Genomic DNA, 14,766 nt, shown 5'->3' with positions numbered 1-14,766 from the left:
CACCTCACCTTTCTCAGCCTCCACTGATCGCCACCCATTTCCACGATTCACTTGCTAATCTCTCTAATCCAACCCTCAAGGATGACAATAAATCCATTTGGAACAACATGCAAGTCAATCAAATACTCCTCAAGCTAAAACCAAACTCAATCTCGCATGGTAATCACATTTTACGACTTAGTCTTAACGATTTAACTATTGATTTGGAGGTCTACTCCCCTTGATTTCGCACAAAAAAATCACCATGTAATCGTCGCCGCACCATGCTCATCCTTATCTTGCCCTGCGCGCAGGCGCAGGCGCGCGAGAGAGAGAGAGAGAGAGAGAGAGAGAGAGAGAGAGAGAGAGAGAAGAGGGACGGCGTCAAGTTGGTGAGGGAGAGCAAGAGGGCGTCGGGTCAGGGTGTACCGAGAGTGAGAATTAGAGAGTGAGAGAGAAGCTTGGGTATTTATAGGTAGTGGGTTAGACTAGGTTGGTTGGATGGGCTTCGCAGTCAAATCTCGAACCAATTTTGGTGCGAATAGTTCTATCAGGGTCCAAAGTGACTATCGCAATTTAATAGTCCATCAATTTAATTCATCTCGTTCATCATTAAATTTAAGTCCAATGGCCCACTGTCCAAGTAATTATATATCCCAAATGACAATCTCTGATAACTTAAGTCTGACATTGACTATTTCGCTCATAAATCTAATCTGGCAAAAAATCCAAGTCGTCACATGAACCTTCTCACTAACAAAGTAACAATTGACTTCTATATGTTTTGTTTGTTCATAGAAAATTGGATTTGAAGTAATATGAATTGCAACTTGATTATCACAAAATAACTTAATAGGAGACTCGGGATTTCAAACCCCAATTCTTGCATAAGCAACCGAAGCCAAACTATTTCATTTGTAGTTGAGGCCACAGCTCTGTATTTGACCTTTGCATTGGACTTTGCCATAATAATCTTTTTTCATTTTTATAATGTCAATTGCCTAAGTTACGACATACAAAGGTGCAAAAGCATGTAATTGATTTCCTGTCCATAGGGCTTCCAACCAATTCGCATCAGAGTACCCTACTAAACCAGTAAGTTAATGTTTCTTCATCAAAATACCCCGACCTAGGCTAGACTTTAGAAACTAAAGTATGCGATCTACAAGCACCATATGTCTTTCAATAGTAGTATGGATGAATTAGCTTTACATAACCAATATCAAGCAATATATGAATGAGTAATGATTAAGTAGATCAGCCATCCAATCAATCTTTAAAACCGACCAGTATCGGGTAATGGGGTGACGTCGTCCACAAACTTACTATTATAATACATGGGAGACTTTGCAGGAGCAGCTCTAAGTTTTCCAATCTCTTTTAACAAGGCAAGAGTTATATCCTTTGAGAGATAAATAATCCTTTACTAGTGTAAGCCACCTCTATACTAAAAAAACAGCGTAGGTGTCCCAAATCCTTGACATCAAACTTCACATTCTTGAGAGCCTCAATTTCATGAATATTATCACTAATAATTATATATCATCCCCGTAGACATGGACAACAACCGTTCGTTTTGCATTTCGCTTCGGAAACAAGGAGGAATTCGAATAACACTTTTTAAAACCCACTGTCAAGAGCAGAACTTCATTTTTCATATCACGCACATGGCGATTGTTTGAGACCGTAGATGGTTTTATTAAGCTTGCATATTGCATTGGGTTGATTTTGTAAAGAATGTCTAGGAGGAATGTTCATATGATCTTCTACCAATTCACCTTGTAAGAATGCATTTATAATATTCATTTAAAAGAGTGGCCAATCACAATTTATTTCTATGGACATCAGTACTATTATTATGTTCAATTTTGCTATAGGACCAAACATTTCTTTGTAGTCTTCACCATATGTTTGAGTGTAACCCTTGGCAATAAGTCTTGCCTTATGACACTCAATGGAACCATCACTCTTATATTTATTGTTATGTACCCATTTGTAGCCTACAAAACGCTTTACTTTGGGTAAGGTAATGGTATCCAAGTGTCATTTTGAACGAGTGTTTCTAGCTCTTCTTTCATAGCATCTCGCTACACTTAAGAACTTCCGGCTTCAAGAAAGGTAGCAAGTTCTTTCTAAGCATCAACACTCGATAAAAAAGCATGGAAGCTAGGCAACACTTCATCGTAGCAAATATAATCCTTTATATGAAGTTTACCGTAGTGATAAGTGGTGAAGTCACTAAGTTTGGCAGATGGCTGTAAAATTCAAGTGATCCTATGGATAGGAGCAGGAGTAGCGAAAGCAAGATAAACTCTTCTATCTTAAATTTCATCTACTTGCTCTAGAGCAAGGGTAGGATCACCGACGTGATCAGTCACAATCGAAAAGTAAGCAATTTCAACATTAAGCAAGAAGCAATTTCAACATTAAATGCACTATAGTCTAAGTGAGTACCACTATTCTTCCCTTGAAAGTGATCTCTACTAGACAAAAAACTTGTAAGCTTCATAAAAGACAACATCAAAGGAGATAAAAACATTCTTAGTAGATGGATCGAAACATTATACCCCTTTTTGATAGAGGAGTGACCAATAAAAACGTAGTTGCAAGCATGAGGATCAAGTTTCCTCCTAGGAGAGTGAACAAAACAAATACTTTCAAATATTACATGTAAAATATGCACAGGTCACCCACTAAGTACCTCCATTGTAGACTTGTAGCGTAAAATCTTACTAGGGGGATGATTAATCAAATAACAACTAGTGAGCACTACATTTGACCAATATATCTTGGGAAAGGTACTATGAAATAGCATAACTCTGTTATTTTGAGGAGGTGGCGATCTTTTCATTCATCTACCCCATTTAGTTGACTAGTGCCAACATAGGAGGTTTGATGAACAATTCCCAAAAACTTAAGAAAGGACTCAAAGAGATGGTTTGTATATTCAATCACATTATCAATTCAAAGAATCTTGATATAATGGCAATACTACGTGTGAACCATATTACAAAATTCTTGGAATACTTTCAACACTCCACTCTTAGTGGTCAACAAATAAAGCCAAGTGGTGTCGGACTTATCATCATTAAATGTAATAAAATATCTAAAGCCATCACGAGAGTCAACAAGAGCAGCACCTTATACATCATCGGGTATAATTCAAACTGTTCTTATGAAACATGTGTGATAGAGGTGAAAGGCGATTTATGCTGCTTGGAATAACGACAAGTTTCACAATGACTCGAATTAAGATAAAAATTGAAACTCAAATTATACAACAAATTATCCGACGGGTGGCCCATGCGTAAATGCTAGAGTTGTGAAATAGCCTCACCCGAAAAATCAACCATATAGAGACGTATTGAAATCGTCCTTCACCAATTGTCCACCTTGTGAGTCTATCTTGAACCACTACCTTTTTATGGGAAAAAAGAACAATGCAGCCCTATTCTTTACTAAGTTTACCGATAGATAACAAATTTGAAAATAAAGCCGATACAAATAACACATCACAAGAAGTTGAAAATAAATTAACGGTGCGATGTCCTTTGATTGGAACCTAAGTATCATTAGCCATAGTAATGAGACCATGAGAACCCTTAGAAATGATATGAAAATCAAATAGTCAACAAGAGGTACTCCGCACATATGACTAGTAGCGCCCAAATCAACAATAAAAGAACTTTTTAGAGACGAAATCCTAAGAGCCAGGGAATTACTGGATTGAGACAAAATGGTAGAATCCGGAATGGAAGGTTTTATGCTACTGGATTGGATAAGATGTTGTAATTGGGGAGCAAGTTTACTCAGACGGGCGTGAAAGTCGGATGTGGAGCCTTGAATCCGAGCTGCAATAGTCGCATCCCCCTTTCCTAGAATCATAAGTCATCACATGACGACGAGTTTCTCCATTTGAAGAAACAGTGGTAAAATTGGGACTAGTAGAACTCATTAGGTTTTGCCTCTTAAGGTCTTCCTATTCAAGCCTAAGATTGGCCATAAATTGAAAAATCTTGTCAAGTTCTTCCCATTGGGTCTCAATAGTATGAACTGGTGGTTGATATTATCGTAATTCATCCTACTTCATTATTAGATTTCCAAGATGTAGATGGACAAAACATTTTTCTTCATTTTCGGCGCGTGATACACATTATTCAGTTCAACCTGATGTGAACTAAATTGGAGCATTATCACCGTTTGGTTGACACAAGTAATCGACAGCCTTGATTTGTGTTTGATGACAACTACTCATCCACTAAGGTACTCAAACATGTTTAATAGCTTGCCTTGATCTCCGGACATTGATTTGAGCACCCTGAATTAACTATCCAATGAAAATAATAATTGATTGATTTATCACTTATCGTGATGAGAGCCATCACTTGTTTTTACTTAATGGTAGAAGAGGATGTAAGTGCTCCTTGTTCCTCCACCGTAATGGACACTTGGAAATCCCATTCCTCTTCGCTATCATTCTCCTTAGATGTTGCAAAGTTTCCTTTAGCTCTTTTGACTTGACAGTCTCTTTGCTGCAGATGTAACATTGTCCGTTACGCCTTCTATTGCTCTTATCTTCATTGTCACTTCTCATAATCTCGGCAAGCTCTCACCGGCCGAACGCTTCTAGTTGCTTTTGCCATTCTCCAGGACTTTTTTTCTCTGTTTGCCATCTGCAATGCCCGCACCAATTCTCCTTTGACCACTTAACCCTCTTTTATTCGTGAAGAGGGCACTTTAGTCTTCTTCAATCAAGACCGTAGACCTTTTTCTATCTAAAGCCTCTTAGTTGGCCAATATATTCTCCAACTCGATCAAAATAAGCTCATTTGCCCATCCACGAGTGGCCGTAACAATTCCGTTATACTTCAGCCTTAATCTGTGAATGATAATTCTTTTCAACCTAGTCTTAGAGTTGACATTAGAACTATCTAACTTTGAAATTTCTTCACAAATAGATTTGACTTTGGAGAAGAATTGACTCAGCATCATATTTTGTTGTAACATTGACAATAGCTTGTTCTTCAACCTTTGTAATTTGGCATCGTTCGATCTCGCGAGCAGTGCCACCAAGTTATCACATGCCTTTGCATGCTCTTTATGTGCTGCAATAATTCATCTCTTAAGTCGCTATTGTTCATGGATGGTGTGGTGTAGTCGCTGCTAATGATATCCCACCGATCTTGACCCAACAAATAAACCTGCATACGAGTACTTCAATTATTATTAATTCTCTCGACATCGTTTATCGAAATTGAAATATGTGCCATCTAACTTGGGTATAATGCCCGACACTACACCAAGTAAGCTTTGTCCTAGACCAATCGATCACAATCCTTGACTGTAAAATGGCAAAATTTAGGCCTACTTTGGTCCTTCACCGCCTATTCACACACAATGGTCCCCGACCACTGTCTACGCATACCATGCTCCGGATCATTGGATTCACGACCCTCAACCGCATGCTCCGATACCGCTTGTTGAACTTTAGAGGTGCTATACTGATACTACTTTTCCAATAAGATAATTTCAAGGTGAAAAAGCTCAAAATTCAAGGAAGAGAAGGAGACAAATAGGCTCTTTTCTTATTTCACCTTACTTCAATTGAAATGATCATGAAGACTTGCCTTTTTATAGGCTTGTTATATGACTCTTATATATAGTGAAGATAAATTCCTGGAAATTTAGAAAATATTGATTAGATGTCGACAAAACATTAGCTACACATAAACACGGATAGTGAAGCTACATGTGGGGCTAGTCAAGGAGGGTCTAGAGAAAGAGAGAGAGGTGATGATTGCTTTGTGGATCGCCATGGAACCAATCGTTAGCAAGAAGTTGATAGCTATTGAAATCCACATTTTACCCTTGATCGGGTTCATGCACTTAAACACGGCCTGAATACCATAGATGTCCCGTAGCACCGCAATCACACCTGCCAAGTCCAAAATGACACCGATACACACCAACCCAAAGAGGAATAAGATGAGGCGGATGAAACCTAGGGTTATCCCAATGGCGGGAGAGTGAATAAGATCAAACAAGAGATAGCAGAATACAATAGTCACGACGATGTAGATGATGTAGATGACGACAGCAAGAGAACTCCACATGAGTGTGATCATAAGCCTCTTTCACACCTTTGGGACGAGGTGTACACGCACACGATAGCGTGCACGACCGTGGGCATGGAAAGAAGAGTAAAGGTTAGAACAAGGATGTAGTAGATGACCCTAGAGAGACAGAGGTTGATTTTGTCCAAGGTCACAAGGTTCAAGAGCTTATTGTACTTGGGAGTGTCAGCTTTGGCGCAACCGAGTGCATGCCGGACGGGCTGGATCTTTGCCATGAGGAAATCGGAAATCTCGGTGTAAGCTAAGAAGATGAAGGAAAGACGGAGGACGAGGGCAAGCATGATCTGGCTGAAGGTCTTCCTCCATGTGAAGATGATCTTGATGGAGCCCTTGATGATGCCAAAGAAACCCAGAAATTGCATCTCCTCTTGCTCTCGATCCATCTTCTAATTTCTGAAATTTGTGGAGCTTCATGACAGAGGGTGTTATAAATAGAACACGGTTTATAGGCATTGATTAAATTGTCTTGAGTGAACTTATATATGCATGATGGTGCTGTATCAATAAAGAAATGAATATATGCATACAAAACAAATCAATCATACTTTAATATCACCTAATTATCATGCTGGCGGCAAATCCCGCAAGCGGAGGTACCAAAGGCAATCTAATGAAACAAGTGTTTGTCTATACAATCTCCATGTCATCCTTAATCTTCAAAGGCACATACACTCCTAGATATGTGCCTCGGAGATGCTCAGACAAGAAAGATTTGTCAACATTCATGGAGGCCGACATCGAGCTTGCGGACAAAGTATATCAACCATCTCCGCGACTTATCCGAAGAGAATCGCCATTGACATCAACAAGAAGCATGTCACTCCGGTTATTATTTTAGAAGACCGATTCCACGGTCGCAATTTGTCAATATAGTCTATTTTGACCAATTATCTAATTTATACGTTTAGAACTAAATTGTCAAAATTTCAAAAGATTTAGAACTAAATTGAGATAATTGAAAAGTTTTATGACTAAATTGGTAAATCACTAAAAGGTTTATGACTAAATTGACATAGTTTAAAGGTTTATGATTGAATTTGCCGTTGTGTAATAAGTTTAGGACTTTTTGGACAATCATCGGGGGGAATGAGGGTAAGAATGACCTGGTGGTGAACAGTTGTGATTTCGAAGGATTCACAGAAGAAGACGGAGAAATTTGATTGTCTTTATATCATCTAGTTCTCTAGTCTCAATGGTCAATTTTGGTCGTCTCTTACACGGTGAGAGTTCAAGAGGGAGAAAGTATTAAGCGGTCACAATTTACCCCGTCATAGATGGCATGCATATTTTTTTCTTCTTGTAATTCAATCACAAATTATCACGTGTGGATAGGAATGATGAACATTTCCCTTGAAGAAGAGAGTTTGACTTTTCAGTTCTTTAATCTTGGTCTTCACCTAGATTATCAACACGGTGTTACTTTCAATTAGGAACTTATCTCATCTAATCCGAGGAAGTTCTATGATGTGACGAATTTGGAGATAATTGACAACAAAAATTAAATATTTATTTCACGGATGCCAATTTAATTTAAACCTTTTAATTTGAGCAATTAAGTCCTAAACCTTTTGACGATTTGTTAATGTAGTCATTCTCCTCAATTTTGGTTGGCAATCACCGATTTGACGTTGACCGTCATACATGATATGGTCGACGTTGTTGTGGAAGATTTTTGTTTTACATGATATTTTCTCTTTCATCCTTTTTTCCCCTTCTTCCTCCACCAATCACCATGGTCGGCAACCGGCTAAGAGCGAGGTCATCCGATGAGATTGAGTCTCGCCCACCCTTGCTTGTAGCCGATCGCCGAGGCGTGGTGACCGTTAAAGGAAGAAGGGGAAAAAATAATGAAAAGAAAAAAAAAAGGGAAGAAGTCAACATCGGCTGTACCATGTAGGACGGCTGGTGTCCACGTCGGCAGTTGCCCACTAAAGCTAGCCCAAATGACTATATTAGCAAATAATCAAAAAATTTACAGCTAAATTGGTTAATTTGAGAGATTTATCATTGAATTGGCACACGTATAATAGATTTATTTTGGTAATTTTCCTGACGAATTAGTTATGGCCTACATAATAGGACTAAATTGTGGATGAAAATGTTTGCTAAGCATCGGTCGTACTTTGTTTGGTGCCTCCATGGCCTTTAGCTTCTATTAGGTTGTGAATTTGTGTCTCTTACGCTTAATTAATGCTGTTTCTGTTATGTTTCAAGACCCTTTCCCTCCTGTATCTGTACCATTTGTGTACTTGTTCAATTACGGATATAATTTTTATTTGCCGTGACAAGAAAAAAAACTTTGCTATAGAAAAGCTAATAACCACGTGGAAAGATGAGTAATTTCTAAGTAAGAACAGTCACTTTTATTTAGTTATTGTTAACACGTAATACTAGTCCGTTAATTTTCAAATTTTAATTTAATTTTGAACTAATTGATTTCTTGAAGGTTACTCTCTGTATTTTATTTTTCAAAATATCCCCTTTGTAGGTTTTATGAATTAAATTCCATAAGAGATAAAATTTGGGAACAACAAATTAGTGAATCAAAGTTCCACGGCCGATTAAAATTATCAATATAGTGAAAAGGTTACAGTTGTTTCCATAATTTCAGGAGAGAGCATATTGTCAAAAAAATTCTAAGCCTATTATATGGTTGTAAATTCAATTATAAACTTTTTCAATTTGACCAATTTAGTCCTACACCTTTAATGGTTTGGCAATGTAGTTCTTTGGGCTGAGAATTATCCCGTTGTAAATGTAATTGCATTCGCTTGAGGGGTTATTAGTCGGCAATCATAAAAAGTAAGTGTGAAAAGGTATAACTATCTCAAATGGAAGCGAACGAACACCAGCCAACAATGTGGCGCATGGAAAATTAAGTGAAATATTAGTAGCAAGAAGAGGACTCGCGAGTTGCAAGTAGCCCAAGAAGGTAATAATCACTCTCATAGTACATTAAGGTGAAGGAACCTTTTACATATGGGCAAACAAGACGAGATGCAGCCCAGGTTCCTACATTATTAGAATATATGAACGCTAGCTTGTACGTCGACTTGTTCCACTTATACGTTGTCGGCTTGAGGAGGAAGGTAATCGGCCAAAAGATGGACCTCAAGATGATCCACCAGCGGCGACTTGTCGATGTTCTCGTGGTGATACGACTTGCACACGAAGTAGATCACGGTTTGCACCACGGGGGCGAAGAGGAGCAAATTGAGCAGAAACAAGAAACAGAGAATTGCAACCCCTAACCTTAGGAACCCCGATCCATGTCCCAGGGCCACAAAGACGTAGAACACTATTTGGATTGCCATGGACACAATCAATAGCAAGAGGTTGATGGCTAGCGAAACCCCCAGTTTACCCTTGATCAGGTTTTTGCTCTTGAACATGGCCTGGATCCCATAGATGTCCTCTACCACTGAAATCACATCTGCCAAGCCCGAAATGACATTGATATACACCAGCCCAGACGGGTATAACATGAGGAAGACGAAAGCTTGGGCCGGTACAATGATGGGAGAGGGAATAATAGCAAAGAAATAGGAGCTCGCTGTAGACACGACGATGTAGACGAAGAAACCAAGAAAACTCCATAAGTACGTGATCAAGAGCCTCTTCCACACCTTCGGGAGGACCCTCATCACTCCCCCGAAAGTGATGGATTTCGAGGTGTACACGCATGTGGTTGTGCACACTACCGCGGACGTGGAAAGAAGAGAAAAGGCTCCAACCGGGACGAAGTCGACGACCGTGAACAGCAAGAGGTCGATTGTGTTCAAGGTTGCGAAATCGGGGAGCTTGTTGTATCGGGGAGTGTTGGCTTTGGAGTGGCTGAGTGGACGCTTGTTGTGGTGGATCTTAGCAAGGAGGATGGCGGAAATCTCCATGTGAGCTAAGAAGATGAGGGCAAGAGGGAGGATGAAGGACAGTGTGATTTGGCTGAAGATCTTCCGCCATGTGAAGATGATCTTGATGGATTCCTTGACGACGACAAAGAAACCAAGAGATCGCCTCTCCTCTTGCTCTCGATCCATCCTCTAATGTCTTGAATACGTGCAGCTTCAAGACTGGGGGTTTTATAGATAGAACATAGTTGATGCACCCAAAACGAACAAATTACATGTTAATATCATGAAACTATCATTATTATCCTCCCGATATAAGGAATAAATTGACTTGAATCTCAATCCAATTCATATCTATTTGTGTGTCGTGTTATAATATTTGGAAGACTAGTAGTTTAGCACTTTATCTTTCAATTGAATGTTAACCCTCTTAGACGAGACGATTTATCGTCTAGTTCATTCGATCTATATACGTCCATAAATTGGAATGTAGCTGCGTACTCTTCAAGGGTGCGATTTTGAGGGGAAGACAAAGTTGGCTATGGATTTCTTTTTGGGGAGACAAACGACAAATCCGGCAAGCGAAGGTACCAATGTAGTGAACAGCAACACAATCTCCTTCAGTTGACTTATTGCATGCAACCAAGTTAATATCTGTCTCGTTTGTTTATAAAGAAACAAGTGTTTGTCTAGATTGAATATCCGGTCAATTTCCTCTTACAAATGACCTTGATTAGCGAGAAATTAGTTAATTAGGCATATCAATATGGTTCGGTAAGTACGATTGCAATAAAACGCAGCCATTGGTTCATGAAAGATACAGAGACCAATCAAATGGATGCCTATGTGTCTAGGAAAATTCTTCACCATATTGTTCTACAAATTATACTTGGTTATGCTCGTAGCATTCGATGCAGATCACCAATGAAGAATACGCTTAATTGGAGTACGTAACACACACTGAATGTTTCCGACAAAGTACAATTAAATACAAGGTCTATGCAATTCCTTTTGTTACCCTTAATCTTCGGAGGCACATACTCTCCCAAAGACTTAAGAAAGGACTCAAAGAGATGGTTTGTATATTCAATCACATTATCAATTTAGAGAATCTTGATATGACGGCAATACTAAGTGTGAACCATATTACAAAATTCTTAGAATACTTTCAACACTTTACTCTTAGAGGTCAACAAATAAAGCCAAGTGGTGTCAGACTTATCATCATTAAATGTAATAAAATATCTAAAGCCATCACGAGAGTCAACAAGAGCAGCACCTTATACATCATAGGGTATTAATTCAAACTGTTCTTATGAAACATGTGTGCTAGAGGTGAAAGGCGATTTATGCTGCTTCGAATAACGACAAGTTTCACAATGACTCGAATTAAGATAAAAATTGAAACTCAAATTATACAACACATTATCCGACGGGTGGCCCATGCGTAAATACTAGAGTTGTGAAATGGCCTCACTCGGAAAATCAACCACATAGAGACCAACTGAAATTGTCCTTCACCAATTGTCCACCTTGTGAGTCTATCTTAAACCACTACCTTTTCATGGGAAAAAAGAACAATGTAGCCCTATTCGTTACTAAGTTTACTGATAGATAACATATTTGAAGATAAAGCTGATACAAATAACACATCACAAAAAGTTGAAAATAAATTAACAGTGCAATGTCCTTTGATTGGAACCTAATTATCATTGGCCATAGTAATGAGACCATGAGAACCCTCGGAAATGATATGAAAATCAAATAGTCAACAAGACATACTCTGCACATATGACCGGTAGCGCCCAAATCAACAATAAAAGAACTTTTTAGAGATGAAATCCTAACAGCCAGGGAATTACTGGATTGAGCCAAAATGGTAAAATCCGAAATGGAAGGTTTTATGCTACCAGATTGGATAAGATGTTGTAATTAAGGAGCAAGTTTACTCGGACGGGCGTGAAAGTCGGATGTGGAGCCTTGAATTTGAGCTGCAATATTGGCATCCCCCTTTCCTGGAATCGTAAGTCATCATATGATGACGAGTTTCTCCATTTGAAGAAACAGTGGTGAAATTGGGACTAGTAGAACTCATTAGGGTTTGCCTCTTAAGGTCTTCCTATTCAAGCCCAAGATTGGCCATAAATTGAAAAATCTTGTCCAGTTCTTCCCATTGGGTCTCAATAGTATGAACTGGTGGTTGATATTATCGTAATTCATCCTACTTCCCTTTCAGATTTCCAAGATGTTGATGGACAAAACATTTTTCTTCATTCTTGGCGCGTGATACACATTTTTCAGTTCAACCTAATGTGAACTAAATTGGAGCATTATCATTGTTTGGCTGACATGAGTAATCGGCAGCCTTGATTTGTGTTTGATGACAACTACTCATCCACTAGGGTACTCGGACATGTTTGATAGCTTGCCTTGATCTCCGGACATATGATTTGAGCAACCTGAATTAACTATCCAATGAAAATAATAATTGATCAATTTATTACTTATCGTGATGAGAGCCATCACTTGTTCTTACTTGATGATAGAAGAGGATGTAAGTGCTCCTTGTTCCTCCACTACAATGGACACTTAGAAATCTCATTCCTCTTCGCTATCATTCTCCTTAGATGTTGCAAAGTTTCCTTTAGCTCTTTTGACTTGACAGTCTCTTTGCCGCAGATGTAACATCGTCCGTTACGCCTTCTATTACTCTTATCTTCATTGTCACTTCTCACAATCTCGATAAGCTCCCACTAGCAGAACGCTTCTAGTTGCTTTTGCCATTCTCCATGACTTTTTTTTCTCTATTTGCCATCTGCAATGCTTGCACCAATTCTCCTTTGACCATTGAACCCTCTTTTATTACCGAAGAGGGCACTTTAGTCTTCCTCAATCGAGACCGTAGACCTTTTTCTATCTAAAACCTCTTAGTTGGCCAATATATTCTCCAACTCGGTCAAAATAGGCTCATTTGCCCATCCACAGGTGGTCGTAACAATACCGTTATAATTCAGCCTTAATCTATGAATGATAGTTCTTTTCATCCTAGTCTTAGAGTTGACATTAGGACGATCTAACTTTGAAATTTCTTCACAAATAGATTTGACTTTGGAGAAGAATTGACTCAGCATCATATTTTGTTGCAACACTGACAATAGCTTGTTCTTCAACCTTTGCAATTTGGCATCATTCGACCTCGCGAGCAGTGCCACCAAGTTATCACATGCCTTTGCATGCTCTTTATGTGCTGCAATAATTCATCTCTTAAGTCGCTATTGTTCGTGGATGGTGTGGTGTAGTCACCGCTAACGATATCCCACAGATCTTGACCCAACAGATAAAATTGCATACGAGTACTCCAATTATTGTTAAGAAGATGAAGGAAAGACGGAGGACGAGGGCAAGCATGATTTGGCCGAAGATCTTCCTCCATGTGAAGATGATCTTGATAGAGCCCTTGATGATGCCAAAGAAACCCATAAATTGCATCTCCTCTTGCTCTCGATCCATCTTCTAATTTCTGAAATTTGTGGAGCTTCAAGACAGAGGGTGTTATAATAGAACACAGTTTATAGGCATTGATTAAATTGTCTTAAGTGAACTTATATATGCATGACAGCGCTGTATCAATAAAGAAATGAATATATGCATACAAAACAAATCAATCATACTTTAATATCACCTAATTATCATGCTGACGGCAAATCCCGCAAGCGGAGGTACCAAAGGCAATCTAATGAAACAAGTGTTTGTCTATACAATCTCCATGTCATCCTTAATCTTCAAAGGCACATACACTCCTAGATATGTGCCTCGGAGATGCTCAGACAAGAAAGATTTGTCAACATTCATGGAGGCCGACATCGAGCTTGCAGACAAAGTATATCAACCGTCTCTCGCGACTTATCCGAAGAGAATCACCATTGATGTCAACAAGAAGCATGTCGCTCCGGTTATTATTTCAGAAGATCGATTCCACGGTCCCAATTTGTCAATATAGTCTATTTTGACCGATTATCTAATTTATAAAAATTTCAAAAGGTTTAGAACTAAATTGAGAATTGAAAAGTTTTATGACTAAATTGGCAAATCACTAAAAGGTTTATGACTTAATTGACATAGTTTAAAGGTTTATGATTGAATTGGCCGTCGTATAATAAGTTTAGGACTTTTTGGACAATCATTGGAGGGAATGAGGGTAAGAATAATCCGGTGGTGAACAGTTGTGATTTCGAAGGACTCACGGAAGAAGAAATTTGATTGTCTTTATATCATCTAGTTCTCTAGTCTCAATGGTCAATTTTGGTCGTCCCTTACACAGTGAGAGTTCAAGAGGGAGAAAGTATTAAACGGTTACAATTTACCCCGTCATAGATGGCATGCATATTTTTTCTTCTTGTAATTCAATCACAAATTATCACGTGTGGGTAGGAATGATGGACATTTCCCTTGAAGAAGAGAGTTTGACTTTTCAGTTCTTTAATCTTGGTCTTCACCTAGATTATTAACACGATGTTACTTTCAGTTAGGAACTTATCTCATCTAATCCGAGGAAGTTCTATGATGTGACGAATTTGGAGATAATTGACAACAAAAATTATATATATGTACCATTTGTGTACTTGTTCAATTACGGATATAATTTTTATTTGCCGTGAAAAGAAAAAAAAAACTTTGCTATAGAAAAGCTGATAAGCACGTGAAAAGATGAGTAATTTCTAAGTAAGAACAGTCACTTTTATTTAGTTATTGTTAACACGTAATACTAGTCTATTAATTTTCAAATTTCAATTTAATTTTGAACT

The 14,766-nt window shown here is 38.5% G+C and overlaps 1 protein-coding gene across 1 annotated transcript; it reads right to left on the bottom strand.

Annotated features, from left to right (window-relative positions):
* Positions 1-9,175: 9,175 nt before the first annotated feature.
* On the bottom strand, positions 9,176-10,150 carry LOC115733600. Its single transcript, XM_030664242.2, has one exon. It carries the CDS (start codon positions 10,148-10,150, stop codon positions 9,176-9,178), a length of 975 nt encoding a protein of 324 aa, XP_030520102.2.
* Between the last annotated feature and the right edge of the window lie 4,616 nt (positions 10,151-14,766).

The sequence above is a fragment of the Rhodamnia argentea genome, chromosome 1 (genome assembly GCF_020921035.1).
Source record: "Rhodamnia argentea isolate NSW1041297 chromosome 1, ASM2092103v1, whole genome shotgun sequence".
NCBI lineage: Eukaryota > Viridiplantae > Streptophyta > Magnoliopsida > Myrtales > Myrtaceae > Rhodamnia > Rhodamnia argentea.
The sequence above is the reverse complement of the archived record's forward strand: the minus strand, read 5'-3'. Positions and strand labels throughout refer to the sequence as shown.

What these genes read in the sequence shown, in the direction of transcription:
- LOC115733600 (XM_030664242.2), bottom strand. Translation starts at nt 10,150, where the DNA reads ATGGATCGAGAGCAAGAGGAGAGGCGATCTCTTGGTTTCTTTGTCGTC.